The sequence below is a fragment of the Tinamus guttatus genome, unplaced genomic scaffold (genome assembly GCF_059628265.1).
Source record: "Tinamus guttatus ecotype Peru unplaced genomic scaffold, ASM5962826v1 Tinamus_guttatus_pri_ptg000460l, whole genome shotgun sequence".
NCBI classification, from domain to species: Eukaryota; Metazoa; Chordata; class Aves; order Tinamiformes; family Tinamidae; genus Tinamus; species Tinamus guttatus.
The window spans coordinates 103516-121476 of record NW_028288994.1 but is presented as its reverse complement, the minus strand read 5'-3'; the positions used below and the strand labels follow the sequence as shown (position 1 = coordinate 121476).

The 17961-nt window shown below is 71.3% G+C and overlaps 3 protein-coding genes across 3 annotated transcripts; 1 reads left to right on the top strand and 2 right to left on the bottom strand.

Annotated features, from left to right (window-relative positions):
• Positions 1-1105: 1105 nt before the first annotated feature.
• CNNM4 (cyclin and CBS domain divalent metal cation transport mediator 4) lies at positions 1106-7817 on the top strand. The gene is given in 11 exon segments (XM_088532590.1): positions 1106-1623; positions 1626-1763; positions 1766-1792; positions 1795-2502; positions 2505-2561; positions 5560-5703; positions 5778-5915; positions 6253-6422; positions 6491-6590; positions 7354-7535; positions 7610-7817. Coding segments are annotated over 11 exon segments (2379 nt in total). The 5' UTR covers positions 1106-1115; the 3' UTR covers position 7817.
• A 2667-nt stretch (positions 7818-10484) lies between these two features.
• On the bottom strand, positions 10485-11279 carry ANKRD39 (ankyrin repeat domain 39). The gene is made up of 4 exons (XM_088532589.1): positions 11173-11279; positions 10991-11094; positions 10698-10901; positions 10485-10622 (listed from the first exon to the last, which is right to left on the bottom strand). Exons 1-4 carry the CDS (start codon positions 11258-11260, stop codon positions 10485-10487), a joined length of 534 nt encoding a protein of 177 aa, XP_088388715.1. The 5' UTR covers positions 11261-11279.
• Positions 11280-12254: 975 nt separating this feature from the next.
• Positions 12255-17214, bottom strand: SEMA4C (semaphorin 4C). The gene is made up of 14 exons (XM_088532588.1): positions 17052-17214; positions 16251-16399; positions 16107-16169; positions 15926-16024; positions 15343-15439; positions 15157-15273; positions 14923-15074; positions 14677-14852; positions 14451-14595; positions 14159-14381; positions 13974-14089; positions 13739-13896; positions 13600-13670; positions 12255-13087 (listed from the first exon to the last, which is right to left on the bottom strand). The coding sequence occupies exons 1-14, from the start codon at positions 17197-17199 to the stop codon at positions 12261-12263; spliced, it is 2541 nt and encodes an 846-aa protein (XP_088388714.1). The 5' UTR covers positions 17200-17214; the 3' UTR covers positions 12255-12260.
• Between the last annotated feature and the right edge of the window lie 747 nt (positions 17215-17961).

Genomic DNA, 17961 nt, shown 5'->3' with positions numbered 1-17961 from the left:
TCCCCTCCCGCCCTGGGTGTCGCTCCCCGCGGGTACCGCGCCCGGCGCCGGCTGCGACCTTCACCCCTCGGGGACAGGGACCGGCCGCAGCGACCGGCAGGCGACATGGGCAGGGCTGCCCCCACGCAGCAGCCACCCGCGAGTGCCACCAAGGTGCCACACGAGCGCCGCTCCCCGCCCAAGGGACACCCCACGCGGCTCCCCCACGCAGGGGCCACCCAGCTCCTATCCCCTGTCCCTAGGAGCCACCCTTAGGTGCCACCTCCCCCCAAGCTCTACCTCATGGGACCCCCCCCACACCCACAGGTCACCTACCGCCCCACCTTCCCCTATCAGCCCCATCAAGGTGCCACCCAAATGCCACCCCCCACCCACGGGACATTCAGGAACCGCCTCCAGGTCCTACCCCTCCCAAGGGACACCCAGGTGCCACTCCTCATCTCTAGGAGACACCCAAGAGACACTCAAGTCCCATCCCCAAGTGCCAGCCGGGGCCAGGGCCACCGCTTACGACCCCAACGCCCCCTAGCAGCCAGACCCAACTGCTGCCAAGGCGCCACCCAAGTGCCACCCCCAGCTAGGTGACACCAAGGGGCCACCCTCTAGGTGCTGCACCTCTCAGGGGACACCGTGTGCCAACGACACCCGAGCCACGGACCATCCAACACTCCCCCACCGCCGCCTCCTCTAACAGCCTCCACTCCGTCCTCTTCCGCGCGGCCCCTTTAAGACAGGTGGGGGCGTGTCCTGGAGGAGGGGGCGTGTCCAAACGCGTGACGAGCGGAGGGGGCTTGTCCCGGAGGGGCGAGGCGTGTCTGGCGTAGGGGGCGTGTTCCGAAAGCGAAAGGGGCGTTGTCCACGGCGCAGGGGCGAGCGGCCGCGGCGGCAGGTGACGCGCGGCGGCGGGGGGGCGTGTCCAGGCGGCGGCGGAGGCGTGTCCAGGCGGCGGGTGGGGGCGTGTCCTGTGGGCGGGAGGGCGTGTCCAGGCGGCAGGGGGGCGTGTCCAGGCGGCAGGGGGCGTGACCAGGCGGTGGCAGGGGGCGTGTCCGCGGCGGGTGACGCGGCCCCGCGCGGCCGCGGGCCGCTAGTGCGCGCGGCGCCCGCCAGACGCTAACATGGCGCCGGGCGGCGGCGGCGGCGGCGGGCGGCGGCGCGGGGCCGGCCCCGACCCTGCGAGCGGCGGCGGCGCGGCCTCCCCGCCGCTGCTCCCGCCGCTGCTGCTGCTGCTGGCGCTGCCCCGCGGCGCCGTGACGGCGGCGGCGGCGGCGGCGGGGGACAGCGTGATCCTGGGCATGCGGCTGGAGGAGAGCACGAAGCCGGCGCCGGGCGAGCCGGTGCGCGGGCCCATCCGTGTCACGGAGGGCAGCGAGCTGCTGCTGCGGCTCTACGGGCTGGGGCTGGGCCCGCGCACGGACGAGCGCGTGGCCTTCGCCGAGGTGCGGCGCGACGGCGACGCCGCCGGCAACGCCTCGGCCGCCCGCGACGCCTGCCCCGAGCGCTCGCAGGACCTCGTGGTGCAACCGGGCCCCGCCGAGGCCCGCAACACGTCGGCGCTGCTGCGCGTGCGCGTGCAGCCGCTGCGCAAGGACGAGCAGGCCAAGACGTACGTGCTGTGCACGCAGCGGCGGCCGGCCAGCCCTGGCTGCCGCACCAGGGCGCCGACGGGCGCATCGTGGTGCTGGAGGAGAAGAAGTCGCTGCTGCCGCTGTGGCTGCAGGTGATCCTCATCGGGGCCCTGCTCGTGCTCTCGGGCATGTTCAGCGGCTCAACCTGGGCCTCATGGCCCTCGACCCATGGAGCTGCGCATCGTGCAGAACTGCGGCACCGACAAGGAGAAGCGCTACGCGCGCAAGATCGAGCCCATCCGCCGCAAGGGCAACTACCTGCTCTGCTCGCTGCTGCTGGGCAACGTGCTGGTCAACACCACCCTCACCATCCTCCTCGACGACCTCATCGGCTCCGGCTTCGGCGCTGTCGTGGCCTCCACCATCGGCATCGTCATCTTCGGCGAGATCATGCCGCAGGCGCTCTGCTCGCGCCACGGTCTTGCCGTGGGCGCCAACACCATCCTGGTCACCAAGTTCTTCATGCTGGTCACCTTCCCCCTCTCGTTCCCCATCAGCAAGCTGCTCGACTGCATCCTGGGGCAGGAGATCGGCACCGTCTACAACCGCGAGAAGCTGGTGGAGATGCTGAAGGTGACGGAGCCCTACAACGACCTGGTGCGGGAGGAGCTCAACATGATCCAGGGCGCCCTGGAGCTGCGGACCAAGACGGTGGAGGACGTGATGACCCCCCTGCACAACTGCTTCATGATCAACAGCGACGCCATCCTGGACTTCAACACCATGTCGGAGATCATGGAGAGCGGCTTCACCCGCATCCCCGTCTACGAGGACGAGCGCTCCAACATCATGGACATCCTCTACGTCAAGGACCTGGCCTTCGTCGACCCCGATGACTGCACCCCGCTCAAGACCATCACCAAGTTCTACAACCACCCGTGCACGTCGTCTTCCACGACACCAAGCTGGATGCCATGCTGGAGGAGTTCAAAAAGGGTGAGATGGGCACGGGTGGGCGCCGCTCCGCGCCGGCCGGGCCTCCGCTTGCTTCCACCGCGGCTCCTTCGCTCCGGGAGGCTCCTAACGCGCCACGGATGCCGGGAGCAAAACTCCAGGGCTCTGCCGCCTCCGGGTGTTGGGATGTGGAGGCGTCGGACAGCCGGGAACGGGCTGGAGCTGGGGCAGCGGCTCCGCTTGCTGCCTGCACCGGGCCGAGCTTCCAGAGGACGGGAAGGGGACGGAGCGGGCTGTTTTGCCACTCCGAGCTGCTCATTTGCTTCTTGCTCCTGTTGTGCAGCCCCGGAGGCCCTTGAATGGCTCCTGGCAAATTGCTCCAGCGTTGCTCCCTCCTCTGGGCCCTTCCCAGGCACTGGGAATGCCGATCCGGCCCCAGTGACGGTGCTTCCAGCACCGAAAACCCGGGATCCGGCGGGGAGCCCGTTGCCGCCGGCTGGAGGGGAGGTTCCTTCCCTGCGCGGCGTCGCCGGGAGCGCAGGCCGCCCGTGTTTACCCGGAAGCGGCGTTGGAAGCGCCGGGGTTTTTACGCCCTGCCGGGGTTTTTCCGCTCCCGCCGGGGTTTTTGCGCCCCCGGCGGCGGGCAGAGCCCCGGTGCCAGCTCCCGGCGTCGGTCCCGCTCGGAACGGCTGCATCCCGCGGGCTTTGACAAGGCCGTGCCGAAAGCCAGGGGGAAGCCGGAGCCACGGGGACACCGCGCTGCCCTTCCTGGTCTCCCGGGCCGCATCCCGAGCTCCGGCATGGGATAAGTAACCCGGTGCGGGGCCTCGGCCACGCGCATCCCGGCGTCTCCGCTGTGCTTGCCCGGAAGCTCCGGCCCCGCCGCTGCAGGGGCTTGAGGGAAGGCTGAGGCCGGCCCTGCTGGTAACCCTTGGATCCAGGGGTGTTTTCCAGGCTGGAATGGGCGGTTCCAGCCAAGAAAAAACGCCTGTTGCTCGGATTTAGGAGGCCTGGGGCTTCCTCCCGCAGCCGGAGCTGGAGCTCAGCGAGGATTTGGGAGGGACCTGGTAGGGCCAAGCCCGGCCAAGAGGTGGGAGCTGGTGCCGTGGCCTCCCTGCACAGCCTCTGTCTTCCCAGCGCTTTTCCGACGGTCCTGTCCCGAGCTGGTCCCGAATTCTGGTGTGGGGATGATGCTGCCGGAGAGCAGGGCACCCCTGTTTGTGGTGGGATCTCCTCACCTGGAAGCCTCTGCCCTTCATTCCCAATCCATGAAAACCTTCTTGGCAAAAGCTTTTGGATTCACCCGTCTTGCTCTGCTCCAAGGATTCCACCCCAAGCGGCAGAAGGAAAACGCGCTGCCGCTGGCCCGGAGCTTCATCCTGTCCCATTTCCCAAAAACCCAACGCTCCAGAATCCTGTTCTCCCTATGCTGCCGGAGCTGGAGCTACGGCAGCTGCCGGCGCCGGCTTTTCCTCCGATGGATCCTCGTGCAGGGATTTAAAGCTCTCTCCGTGCCGTGCTGAGGCCTCGGATGGGACTGCACGGATTGGGTCGGGTTGTGTCCGGAGACGGGAGGTCCTTGGCCTCGATCGGCCTCACCTCTGGCACGGGATGAGCTCTGTGCGGGAAAGGCGGCCGGGATTCCAGCACAGAAACCGTGGAGGAGCCCCCAGATCACCCCGCTCCTCCTCGTGCATGCCCCAAGCTACCCCGGAGCATCCCAACCACCCGGTGCGGAGTTTGGCCATGGACACCCCCCGGACGGTCGGAAGCGGCTCCCCCCGCGTTGCTGGTGACATGGGGACCACCGTGTCCCCAAGGAGAGCTGAGCTTTGGCTACGGGAGCTGGCGCCGCTGCTCCGGGCCAGCCGCGAGCTCCGTGCGCTCGTCCCGGCGCTTCCTGGGATCCGCGCCGGGCCGGGCTGGCGGACGCCCTTTGCTCCGGCCTCGGCCCCGGTTCCGTTCCCGTCGTGTTTGCTCGGCCGCTCCCACGGGCTCAGCCCTGGCGCCGACCCTGACTCATCCGGGCCGCTCCGGGCCGGCTCCGCAGCCGATCCCGGCGCCTCTCCCCTCTTCGGCAGGACAGGGAGAGGAGAAGCCCTGTTGCCTCCAGAGCGGAGCCGAGGAAAGCCGGTGCCTTTCCCAGCGCCTTTTCCTGCGGCCAGCGAGCCCTGGGACAGCGGGAACGTCCCCGCGTGGGAGCTGGGTGCGGAATGGGGGGCTGCCAAACTCCAGGTCCCGCTTCCCCCTTTTCCCCCGGCTGCAATTCCTATTAGGCAGGAGCAAGCGGGATGGCTCCATCAAATGCGGCCCGCGATGCCCGTGTGTCCGGGAGGGAATGTCACCTCCTCTTACGCCTCGGTTTCCCCGGGCCAAGGATACTGGTCCGGCCGGCGCCTCGCGGTTTCCGCGGGAAGGCGGCCGCTCCGGTTCTCCAGCACCTCCGGGCGCTGGAAGCAGAGCTGCGCCTTGCAGCAGGACGCGCCTTTTCCGACGCCGACGGCTCCGCGGCGTTCCCGAACCCGGGACGAGGGTGACACCAGGCCATGCGCGAGGCACTGGCCGCCCTTGGCTCCCCTTCCCGGATGTTTTGGCTCTGGGATCGGGCCGCAGCACCTGGCATCCGGAGCGTTTTCCACCCGGACAGGACAGCCCGGGTCAGCTTGGCAGAGCCGCCGGCTGGGACGGGAGCCGCACGGGCTGGAAAAGGCCCTGGCTGAGCCCGGTGGGAATGCGGAAGCCCCGCGCCCGCGGGAAGGGCTGGGGAATCCAGTTACGGCCTTAATGACCGTCATTGCACCGGGAATAACGACCCAGCCCAGGGGCTCGTTTGGATTTTCACTCTTCTGTTGTTTCCTGCCCTGGGGAGGAGCAGGGAACGGTGGGATCGGCCGCCTGGAGCACCTGGATGGGCAAATCCCAGCAAGGGAAGGGCCGGGTGCTTGGTGCCAGAGGCACCCTTGGGTGCAGGGTCCTTTCCCTGTGCACTGGGGGTGCCAGATGACCTGGAATGACCCCTCATCCGCGTGTGCGTCCGCAGGGAAGTCCCACCTGGCCATCGTGCAGAAGGTGAACAACGAGGGCGAGGGGGACCCTTTCTACGAGGTGCTGGGGCTGGTGACGCTGGAGGACGTCATCGAGGAGATCATCAAGTCGGAGATCCTGGACGAGTCGGACATGTACAGTAGGTCGCGGGCGCCCCGGGGCCGGGCGGGAGCCGGCTCTGGCTCGGCCACGGCTGACGCCCGCTCCCGACAGCCGACAACCGCAACCGCAAGCGCGTGGGCAACCAGAAGAACAAGCGGGACTTCTCGGCCTTCAAGGACCCCGTCAACGAGCTCAAGGTGAAGATCTCCCCGCAGCTGCTGCTGGCCGCCCACCGCTTCCTCTCCACCGGTGAGTCCGGGGGAACGGGGCTCCGAATGCCGGAGATGAGAAGGGCCGGGGCTGCCAGCAGCTCTCCAGGACAGTCCTGTCCCCTCGCTGGTTTGTGTCCCTGTCACCCCGTGTCCTGGAGCTGGCCGCGCTGGGCTCTCTGTGTCCATGGAGACTCCGGCCTTCTGGCTCGGGGAGGTGCTGGTGGGATCCCAGCTCACGTAGGGTGCAATGTGGTGGGACAAGGGTCCTGGCACATGCACTGTTCCCGTGCCGGCGGTCCATACAGCTGGAGGGAGAGGAGGGGGAGGAAGGCTGGGCGGCCCAAAGCTCTGAGCCCTTCCCCTCTCGTTCGCAGAGGTGACGCTCTTCACCCCCAACTTCATCTCGGAGAAGATCCTGCTGCGGCTGCTCAAGTACTCGGACGTCATCCAGGAGCTGAAGTTCGACGAGGAGAACAAGAAGTCCCCCCGCCACTTCCTCTACACCAAGAACAAGGCGGCCGACTACTTCATCCTCATCCTGCAGGTAGCGGGGCTGGGCCCGGGCGCCGGCGGGCGCCGCGGGGCCTCCCTGAGCCCGTCTCTCCCTCGCAGGGCAAGGTGGAGGTGGAGGCCGGCAAGGAGAGCATGAAGTTTGAGGCCGGAGCCTTCTCCTACTACGGGGTGATGGCCCTGAGCCCCCCGCCGGCACCGGGTAAGCAGGTCCTGGCCGCGACTCCGCGCGTAAGCCGCAGCCGGGATCCATCCGCGCCCGGAGCCTGCCCTCCGGGACCGCGTTGCCCCCTGGGCATCCTCGTGCCACCTCGGCCCCGTCGACGCGGCACCGGGGCCACCTCCGCTCGTCACAGGCTCATCCGGCCCCGCGGAGGATCCGTGTGCCGGGATGTTGCCCCGGGTGTTTTTCTTGCCCCGTGTCCAGGCGCTTTTGGTGCCTGCGGTTTCTCTGGAGCTGCCGCGGGTGCCGGCCGCTCCTGTCCCTCCTCGTGGTGCCGCGTGGCTCCTGTGTCCCCCCGCGGCTTTCCGAGCCCCTCACCGTGCCACCCCAGCCCCCTTACCCGCACTGCAACCCCAGCCCCGCGCCAGGCGGGTGCCATCCCCTGGAGGAGGGTCCCGCCGTGCCGCGCGGTGACCACGGGTGGTGGCAGCACCGGGTGCGCCAGGCTCGGCTGTGGAGGGCATGGGGGTGCTGGGCTCTGCGTCCCCATGGGACGGGGCTCCAATTCCCACTCCAGAGCCGCCTCTCCTGGGGCTTGGCGCCTCCCGGACCCAACCAAGAGCCAGGAACCTGCGGGCATCGTGCGCCACGCGCCCAGCCGGTGCCAAGGGCGGTGAGCGGCGCCTCACGGCCTTGCGGGCACACGTGCAGCGAGCGGCCAGGCCTCAGCCCGCGCCCGGGAGGGGACGGTGTCTGCGAGGCGCCGGCAGCGCCGCTCACCGCCCCCGCGCTGTCTCCGCAGAGATCCGCTCGCCCTCCCACATGAGCGGCCTCAACCGCTCGGCCTCACTGAGCTGCCACGAGCGCTCCGAGTCCGCGTCGTCCCCGGCGAGCGGCAGCAACAACCAGCTCAACGTGGGCGCCGGGGCCCAGTACGTGGCCGACTTCAGCGTGCGAGCGCTCACCGACCTGCAGTTCGTCAAGGTGAGCACGGGGCTGGCGGCAGGCGCGCGGGCCCGCGGCGCCGGGGCCTCCTAACGCGCCGCGTCCCGCCGCAGATCACGCGGCAGGAGTACCAGAACGGCCTCCTGGCCTCCCGCATGGACAGTTGCCCCCAGTCGCCGGACAGCGGCACTTCCAAAGTGGAAAGCGGCGTGCCGGAGAAGCCGGAGCCCTCGAGCACGGACGAGACCACCAGTCTCCTGAATGAGAGGAACTGCCTGAGCCGCAGGAGCAACCACAGCTCCCTGGAAAACTCCATCTGACCCCGGCGCCGCTGGGGCCGCGCTCGGAGGCCGCTCGGCACCCAGGTGAGGGGACGTGTGCGTCCCCCCTGTAGCTTTTCTCTTTAGGGACCCTTCCCCGTACGAAACGCTCCGCGTGCCGCGGTGGGGGGACAGCAGCCCGCAGGCCGCGGAGCGGATACGGGTCGGCGGCGCCGCGCCACACGGAAAGGGAATCCTTCCTCCCGCCATCGCCCGCGCTCCCGCCGCGGGCGCCGGAGCCGCCGCGGTGCCGAGAGCCGCCGGAGCAGCGCCCCGGCCCGGGCGCGGATGGAGGGAGCCGCGGCACGGTTACAAAGGGAGCCCGGTTTTGCTGCTGTTTTGAAACTGGCTTTTTATTTAAACGAACGCTGCCGGAGCCGCCGCGGGCCGCGCTCGGCGAGAGGCCCGTGCGGGGAGGAGGCGGCGCGCTCGGCCCGCGGCCGCCGTGCGCTCGGCTCAGGGAGCCTCCAGTTCTCGCACGTCGCTTCTCCCCGCGCGGCGGCCGGGACGGGCTGCCCACGACGGCCCTCGTGCTCCCTCGGGGACGACTTTGGGGAACGCCGCGTGTGACGGTGCCAGGAGAGCCTTGGGCTCCTGCTCGACGCCCTCTCTCCCAGGATGCAGCCCGGTCCCGGGAATATCAGCCGCCCGTGTGCCACCTTCCCGCCGTCCCCCTTCCCGTCCCGCTGGCCCGGGATGCGCCGGGGCCACCTGCAGGCGGGGGGGACGCGATGGGGACAAGCGCGTTTTGCCACGGAGATGCGCGGAGGGGGCCGGGATGCGGCGCCGCTCTCGGGGCTGCGGAGCCGGCCCCGTCTGGAGCCCTCCCGGTGCCGGGAGGCGGCGGCGGCAGGGGGTGTCTCAGGGAGTGCTGGCCGTGGCGGCGGGCACGGGGGCGGCGGGGGGGTCCCCGTGGATCCCCCCTCCAGCCGGCACCAAGCTAGTGACCAAAGTTGTACGGCAGAGCGGGGGGGTCCCCATCTCCGTGTCCCCCCCTCCGCGTTCGCCACAGCGGGAGCCGGGGGGGTCCCGGGGAGCTCGGCTGCCCGGCCTTCCTCCCCGGCCCTCCTCTTCCTCCTCCTATGGCGCCCGCTCGCGGCCTCCTCTCCGGAGCTGGTGTCCGTGTCCCCCCGCCCCATCCCACCCCGTCAAAGCACAAGGTTCCCCGGGTGACGCTGTAAGTTATTGGGAGAAGGTTAATTATTTTTGTTAATCGTGTCTCGACGATCAGGTCCTAGAGCCTCGGCGGGGTGGGGGGGGCGGTGCTAGAAATAATAATAAACCCGATTGGAGACAGAAGAAAAGCCCTTTTCATTAAATCTTCTTTCTATGCAAGGGGGGATGGGGCGGGGGCACCACTATTTATTTTGGGGTCGATTTGTATGTTTTGGGGGATGGCAGCGGGGGTTTTGCCCGGCGGCAGGGGGAGGACGGCACCTCTCGCACTCCCCCCCGCGCTTGCTTTCCCCCCCCAAGCCATGATCTTTTTGCTCAACCAAATATGGAATTTATTTTAATTTTTTTTCCCTTTCCAAGGGGGTAATAAAAGTCTATATCTGTATCTCGGCCTGCTCCGTGCTTCCCTCCGCGCCCCCGCCCCGCTCTCTGCGGCCCCTTTAAATCCGCCCCCGCCGTGTTGTTTACAGCGCGGCGCAGCCTCCCGCCCAACGCTGAGGTCCCGCCCCCGCTAGGGGAGTGGCGGCCGCTGATTGGCCACGGGGGAGGGGCAGCGGGTCTTGATTGGCGGCGGGGCGATGCGCGTATCAGTCCTAGGTTGGCTCGGAAGCGTGAGGCGATGAGGCCGCCGATTGGCCGCGGCGGCGGCACGAGGAGGCGACGGCCGCGGATTGGCTGCGGGGCGGGCAGGGGAGGCGGGGCGAAGCGCGGCGGGGCGGGTGGTCGCCGTTAGGGGCAGCCGACGGGGCCCGTCGCGGCGTCGCTGCACGGGGGAGCGGGAGGCACCGGGCCGTTCCCGGTGCTGCTCCCCCGCGGTTAAACCGGGGCCGCTCGGTGTTCCCCGCTACAGGCAAAGCCGAGAGGAAGGGTCAGAGCCGCAGCGCGTGCGCGGGGCGGCGCCGTGGGGAGCCGCGGGCCGGTCCTGGAGCTCTCAGCTGCGCCCCGCGCGAGGACGGGGCGGCTGCCGTGTGAGCTGGGGCACGGGAGCGTCCCCCGGCCGCCGCGCGGGCTTCGGGCGGGCGCAGGGCTGCAAAAGGAGCCGGGAGCCCCGTGCAGCCCCGGGGAGCGCTGCCCGGTGCCCCGGGCCCCACGGGGGTTCCCGGCTGGCAGCTGTCACCTCTGCAGGAGCGAAGGAGCTGGGACACTCGCACCCCGGAGGTACCTGCCACGGGGCCAGCCCCTCCCCGCCGAGACCCCCCTCTTGTCACTGTATCCACGTCACCAAGCACCCAGAATGTCCCCGCGCTTGGCTTGGGCGCCGCAGAGCTGCTGCAGCCTCGGCTCTGCCCACGAACCCGGCTGCAGGGCCGGCGTTACCGCCTGGAATCGCCCCCGGGTGCGGGGCGCACCGCAGTGACTGTCCCCATGGCCCCAGCTCGGCGCGGGTGGCCGCAGCCGGCGCAGAGGGGACACAGAGGCGGACACGAGCACGGGAGGCAGCAGAGCCGTGTTGTCCCGCGCGGCGTCCCGCGGCGCTCGCCGTTTGCCGCCGTCACGTGCCCAGCAGGTCGCGGAGCGCGGGCTCGGCCACGTCGCAGGGCCGCCGGCCGCGGGCGTCGCGGGCGGCCGCCAGCGCGGGGCTGTGCTGCAGCAGCAGGGCGCAGAGCTCGCGGTGGCCGCGCGCGGCCGCCTGCGGGCGACACGGAGCGGGGCCGTGAGCCACGCGCGTCGCCGCCGCCGCCGCGTCGCCGTCCCCAGCGCCCACCTTGTGCAGGCTGGTGTGGCCGTCGTCGTCGGCGATGGCGGGGTCGGCGCCGTGCGCCAGCAGCAGCCTCGCCACGGCCACGTGGCCGCAGTAGCTGGCGCGGTGCAGCGCGGTGGCGCCGCCGGGCGTGCGGGCGTCGCAGCGGGCGCCGCGCTGCAGCAGCAGCCGGCACACGGCCTCGTGCCCGTTGCGGCTCGCGTAGTGCTGCGGGACACGCGGGGACAGCGGCGCGCGTGGGCAGGGGGCCGCCGGGGGGGAGCCCGGCCCGCCGCCCCACCACCCCCGCCCCGTACCAGGGCCGTGTACCCCGCCAGGTCGGGCTCGCTGGGCTCCCCGCGCCGCTCCAGCAGCTGCAGCACCCGCCGCTCGTCGCCGTCGCGCGCCGCCGACCAGATCCCTGCGGGCGCGCGGGGCGCGGTGAGAGGCGGGACGGAGCCCGGGCCCCGCCGCGCCCGCCCCGGCCCCGCGCCCGCACCGCGCTCGAAGTCCATCTCGGGCAGGCTCTGGTGCACGCTGGGCACGGCCGCCCGCGGCGGGCAGCACGGGCCGCCCGAGCCCGCCATGGCGGGACCGGAGCGGGCCGGGCCGAGCCGGGATGAGCCGAGCGGTGCCGAGTTCAACCGAGCTGTGTCGAGTGGAGCCGAGCGGTGCCGAGTTCAACCGAGCTGTGTCGAGTGGAGCCGAGCGGTGCCGAGTTCAACCGAGCTGTGTCGAGTGGAGCCGAGCGGCGCCGGGCTGAGCTGCGCTAGTGCGCACGCGCGCTGACGCCCCGCCCACTGTGGCCGCGGCCCCACCTCCCACCATGGCCCCGCCCACCGCCGCGCCCCCGCGCTGCCCCGCGCGGTCCTGCCCCCTCCCTCCCCCACGGCCGCGGGGGGGCCCAGGCGTCCGGGCCCCGCCCCGCCATGCCCGGGGTGTCGCCGTCCCGTCCCCTCCCCAACCCGGGCCGCCCCCCGCTGGCCCCGGGCCCCGCTCCCAGCCTGGGAAAACCGGGCGCCGCTTCCCGGCTCGGGCCTGGGCCACCTCCCTGGGGACCCCCCCCAGCCCAGCGGGGCCCAGGCGTCCGGGGCGGTGGTGGCGGCCCGCGGCCCCCCCCAGCCTGGGAACGCGGCCGCGATGCCCTTTTATAGCGCGGCTCGGGCCGCGTTTTTCCATGAGCTCAGCGGGGCCGGCCCGGCGCGGGGGGGGACACGGAGAGACGCGGGCGCCCAGCGCGGGCTGCCCCCCATCACACGACCCCCGACTTGGCTTTTCGTTGTCCTTTTTATTATTAATATAAAAATCCTCAGGTATTTACAGCAAATAAATATATTTCAGTAACAAATAAATTACACTGGGGGGGTTATACAAAAGGGGGTGGGGGGAGCGGGTGGCGTGCAGGGGACAGGAGGGGACATGGGGGGGGTGGCAGGCGGGACAGGAGGGGAGGGCTATTTACAGCCCCTCCGCCGCTCGTGGCAGTGGCGGCTGGCGTTTTATATAAAAAAACCCCAAACAAAAGAGTCCTTGGGCAGTGAAAACAGGAGTCCCCGGGGGGGACGCAGGGTCCCCGCGGCGGTGGCCTCACACCGACGACTCCTCGGGGTTGGAGTCGGGCAGCGGCTGGCGCTGCTGCAGCTTGCGCCGCAGCTCCTCGGCCAGCTCGGCGCCCGGCGCGCGCTCCTCGGCGCCCAGCGCCAGCCGGATGTAGCCGTTGGACGCGGAGCCGCGCAGCGGGCCCAGGTGGATGCGCGTGGGCGAGTGCAGCGGCTGCCCGGGGATGCCGCTGGGCGGCGAGACGGCGGCGGCGGCGCCGTTGCGGCAGGCGCCCGCGTGGCCCGGCACGATCTTGAGCGAGCCGTCCGAGCAGTAGTAGCTCGCCGGGTCCCAGAGCTTCTCGTCCGAGTCGGAGGCGGTGCTGGGCGCGAAGCGCGGGCTGGGCGGCTCCTTGGGCAGCTCGATGGGGTACACGAGGGTGCTCTCGATGGCCTTGGTGCCCTTGCCCAGCTCCTCGCGCAGCCGCCGCCACAGCGAGAGCACGGCCAGCGCCAGCACGAGGCACAGGGCGCCCAGGCACACGGCCACCACCCACACGAGCCCCAGGCGCTGCAGCGGCGCGCGCGTCTCCATGGGCAGCCCAGCGCCCGCCAGCACCCGCACGCGGTAGACGTCGCCGCTGACGCGCGCGCCCCGCTCCTCCGAGAAGCAGCGGTAGGTGCCGCTGTGCTGGGCGCCCGCGGCCGGCACCACGAGCGCGCGCAGGCGCCCGTCGCGCAGCACCAGCGCCTGCTCCGCCGCCACCGCCCGCCCCTCGAAGGTCCAGAGCGCCCGCGCCAGGTTGGAGCCCAGGCGGCACGTGAGCACCAGGTCGGTGCCCGCCACCACCGTCACGTTCTTGGGCGGGATGGCGCCTGCCGGAGAGGAGACCCGTGAGCCCTGGGGCCAACGGCAGCGGGCGAGAGGACACGTGCGATGGGGAGACACCACCGAGCCTGGGAGGCTGGCAGCACGGGGAGAAACCCATTGGGTGGGGAGAGACCCTCAGGGTGGGGAGAGACCCTCAGGGTGGGGAGAGATGCTCAGGATGGGGAGAGACTCTCAGGGTGAGAAGAGACCTGCAACGTGGGGAGAGACCCTCAGGGTGGGGAGAGACCCTCAATGTGGGGAGAGACCCTCAGGGTGAGAAGAGACCCTCAACGTGGGGAGAGACCCTCAGGGTGGGGAGAGACCCTCAGGATGGGGAGAGACCCTCAACGTGGGGAGAGACCCTCAGGGTGGGGAGAGACCCTCAACGTGGGGAGAGACCCTCAGGGTGAGAAGACCCCACAAAGGCTTCTCTCACGCTGGAGAAGACTCTCCAAGACAGGGAGACCCTCCCAGGGTGAGGACCCCCCCGAGCCCCGCGGCGCCCTCGGGCTCTCACCTTGCGTGGCCACGTGCGGCAGGGCGCACGCGCGGGTGTCCGAGCTCAGCACGTCCTGGACCAGCTGGGACCTGCGGGAGGAGGCGCAGCGGTGACGGGGGCCCCGCGCCGCGGCGGGGGCGCCCCGGGGGCCGCTTACCCGTCCAGGCCCTGGGCGCGGACGCAGCGGCTGCTGTTGCGGCTCCAGGCGCAGTAGGGGTCACGGGCCAGCACGCAGTCCGCGCACGACTGGTAGCGGCTGCAGTCGGCCAGGGGCAGCTGGGCCACCTGGAAGCGGGAGCCAGCGAAGAGCAGCTTCTGCAGGGGCCGGGGGAGGACAGTGAAGGCCCCGCCAGCCCGGCCCCGTCCCCGGGGTCTCTGGCGCCGCCGCTCACCTTGCGCCCGGCCAGGACCAGACTCTCCACGGGCTGCGGCGGCTCGAAGACCTGCAGCTCCTCCACGAGGTGCACGTGAGCACCCAGGTCGAGCGCCTTGTGCACCCAGCCATCCCCTGCGGGGACAGGGGACCGTCAGCCCGGGCACCGCGGCTCCCCGGCGCTCCCGGCCGCGCGGCGCCTACCCGTGCCGATGAAGAGCACCTCGTAGACGGTGCCGTCCAGCCCGCGCACCCGGTCCACCACGAGCTGCGTGAAGTTGGCGTCCTTCTTGAGCAGCAGCGGGCGCCCCCGCTGCGGCAGGATGGGCTCGTCCATGAGCGGGTGCTTCTTGGCGAAGTTGAGCGTGTTGTCGGGCAGCTCCAGGGAGCTGCCGAAGCCGTTCTGCCGGTGCCAGTCCGTGATGCACTGCGGGACGCGGGACAGCGTCACACGGGGCCCAGGCCACCGCGGGCCTCTGCTGCCACCGGCACTCACCGCCCCGGGCCGGGGGCTCGGCACCTCGTCCGAGTAGCGGCCCCACTTCTGCGCCTGCTCCCGGTACTCCTTGTAGGGCCCCTCGAAGGCCTTCTTGACCTCCAGGATGTGGTAGCGGCACACGGCCGACACGTCCACGTCGCCCCTGCGGGGACACGGCCCGTCGGGGCACCGCCGGGGGGACCGCGCGGGGCGCCGCACCCCGCCGCGCGCCGCGGGCGCTCACCAGCGCGCCTGGAAGACGCCGAAGAAGGCGGTGTCCTGCCAGCGGGCGCCGCGCAGCGTGAACACGGCCTGCAGGCGGTTGAAGTGGAGCTGCTGCTCGGGCGCCGCACACACCAGGCGCGCCTTCAGGAACGTGGTCCACTTCTTCTGCAGCGTGCGGGCGCCGCCGACGTCGCCCTGCGCGCACGGGGTGTCAGCGCGGCCGACGGCGTCCCCCCGCGCGCGCGTGTGTCCCCGCGCCGCCTACCTTGCACACGCGGGCCACGCGGGCCACCACCTGCTCGGCGTAGCAGTCGTACTCGACGGCGCGCTCGCTGAAGAAGAAGTAGACCTTGTCGTCGTCGCCCGTGCTGCTCGCCGCGCTCTCCTGCACGTACGCCGAGGCCACGAAGTGCGGCTCTGCGGGGACACAGGCGCCCGGGTAGTGCCGTGGCCGCCCCGCGCGCCCGCCCCAGCGCCCGCCCCCGCGCCCAGCGCCCACCGTTGAGCCACGACGTGAGGTACTCGGTCTTCATGGAGTAGTGCGGGCCCAGGTTGCGCAGGATGACGGGCTCCGTGCCCAGGAAGTTGTTGAACGTGGCCGAGTAGAGCTCGCCGTCTGCGGGGCAACGGGGGGCTCAGCCGCAGCCCCCCGTGCCCCGTGGCGCCGCCCCGGGGTGGCACCTACCCACGATGAGGCCCGTGTGTCCCTTGGTGGGGTCGTAGGGACACTTCCCTTTGCCGTCCTCAAAAGCCACTCGGTCCAGGGTGAAGCCGGAGAGCTCCTGTGGGGCACGAGGGACGGGGTTCGGATCCTGCTCCTGCTCGTGGCCACGGGGCCCAAACCAGGCACGGGGACATCCCCGAGATGCTGCCGGGATGAGGACACCTGGGGACAGCACTCCTGGGAACTGGGACAGCCCTGCAGGATGCTCCTGGGGACAGGGACAGTCCTGGATGATGCCCCTGGGAACGGGGACACCTGAGGACGATGCTCCTAGGAACGGACGCACCTGGGGATGGGGACACCTGGGGGTGACAGTCTTGAGGACGGGGACAGCCCCGGACAACACTCCCAGGGACAGGGACACCCGTCGATGATGTCCCCAGGGCCGAAGGGCCCGCGTGGAGGTGGGCGACGGCCCTGGGCCGTGTTCCCAGCGCAGGGAGCACCCGGGGCCGACGGCTCCGCACGGAGCAGCGGGCAGGGCCGGGCGGCGCCGTGGGAGCGGTGGCCGCGGTGGCCGCGGTGGCCGTGTCCCCGCACTCACAATGTAGGCGCACTTGGGCTGGAAGGCGTAGGTGCCGCACGCGTACAGGTGGGAGCTGTTGTAGCTCTGCAGGAAGCGCACGTAGTTGAAGCAGTCGGTCTGCGGGCGGGAAAGGCTCCGTCAGCGGGGGTGGCCGTCCCCTGTCCCCTGTCCCTGTCCCCAGGCCGGCCCTGGCCCTCACCTGGTTGTTTTTCCCCTTCTGGATGCACTCAGCTTTCTTGTCCAGCGGTGCCTCCCAGGAGATCTGCGCGGAGGAGAGCGGAGAGGGGTCAGGGGGAGGAAGGCGCCGTCCCCGCCGCCGCCGTCCTCGTCCCCTGGCGCTCACCGCCGCCTTGAGCTCCACGGTGCCGGTGGCCAGGGCGAACAGGGCCTCGCGGGCGCCCACGTAGAGCAGCGCCTCGGCCTCGTCCAGCGTCAGCGTCACATAGTGCGAGACGCCCCCGCGCGAGAAGCGCTTGGCCGCGTCCCGCAGCTCTGCGCGCCGGGGGACACGGGGAGGGGACACGGGGGACACGTCAGGGGCGCCGGGTGACGAGGGGTTAACGGCGAGTGGGGCGGGGGGGGCGGCCCCTCTGGGACGCACAAAGGGCCCTTTGTCCCCGAGTCCCCCCCACACGGCCACCTCGGCCACCCGCCCCCGGGCACCGCGAGCCGGGGAAAAAGGCACCATTGACGGGAGGAGGCGCCAGCCCCGCAGGACATGGCCAAGGGCCTGGGGGACAAGGGACCCGGGGCTGGCACAGCAGGGGACGCGGGGCATGGCACCGGGAGGCTGGCACTGCGCTCCAGCATGGCAGGGGACAGGGCCACAGCGTGGCACCGGGGACACAGGCTGCGGCACCGCATGGGGACAGGGATCGTGGCAAAGGGACATGAGGCACTGACCCGGCACTGGGATGAGGAAATGGCACAGGGACAAGGAGTATGGCACAGGGACAGGCACGCCAGGCACTGGCACAGCACCGGGGAATCATAGAATCACAGAACGCTTAAAAGGACAGGGAACATGGCCCAGGGACGGGGACGGAGGGCTCCAACGTGGCCCGTGGATGAGGAACGTGGCACAGGGCCGTGGGCGCTGCCCGGCGCGGGGGACACGGCGGGGGACACGGTGCGCGGTACTCACCCGCGTAGGGGACGGTTTTGCGGGGCACGGCGCTCCACGAGGCGCCCGGCGTGGCGGCGGCGCTGGCGGCGGTGGTGACGGTGGCCGCGGCGGGGCCCAGGGCCAGCAGCAGCAGCGCGGCGAGGGCCGGCAGCGGGCGGGGGGCCATGGCGCTGCGGGGGGCGGCCTGCGGGGGGACACGGCGGCGGCGGCGGCGTCACGCGGGGCCGCGCGGGGACAAGGCGGCCATTGAGGCGCCCGCGTCACAAGGAGGCCGGTGGTGGCCGCGGGGGCGAGGAGGGCGCCCGCCCGCCCCCCGGGCCTGAGGAAGAGGAAGCGGCTCCTTCCTCTTCCCACCCGCTTCCCAAGCAGCCCCCGGGGACAGCCCCACCTCATCCCGCATCCTCTTCCCTGGGAAAGCCCTGTCCGGATCCGCCCGGACGCCTGGGCCCCGGCGCCGCTTCTTTTTGGGAGGGCAAAGGGGTGTCCCCGGGTCTGGGCAGGACGAGGCCAGCCGGGAGCGGCCTGGGGCAAGCGGGCGGCCGGGAATTGTTCTGCCCAAAGGGAAGCAGGAAACGGGATGGTCCCGGGGGAGCCTTGGCAGCGGGAGGGGACGGATTTCCGGACTGGATCGGGGAGGGGAGAGGCCAGCGGGGGGCATGGACGGATGGATGGACACGGACGGATGGACACACGGAAACCGGCCCTGCGGCTGTGGGAAGCAGCAGGAATACTGGCCCTGCCGGAGCCGCTCTAGTGGAACAGCAGCAGGAATAGTGGCCCTGCCGTGGGCCACGGGCCGTGCGCGCTGGCACCACCGGCGCGGTGCTGCTGTGACAGGCACGGCCATGGTGTCCCGGGCACGGACACGGTGCCGTGCCCCCGGCACGGGGGTCCCGGGAATGAGCAGGGTGCCCCGGGCACGGCCGGG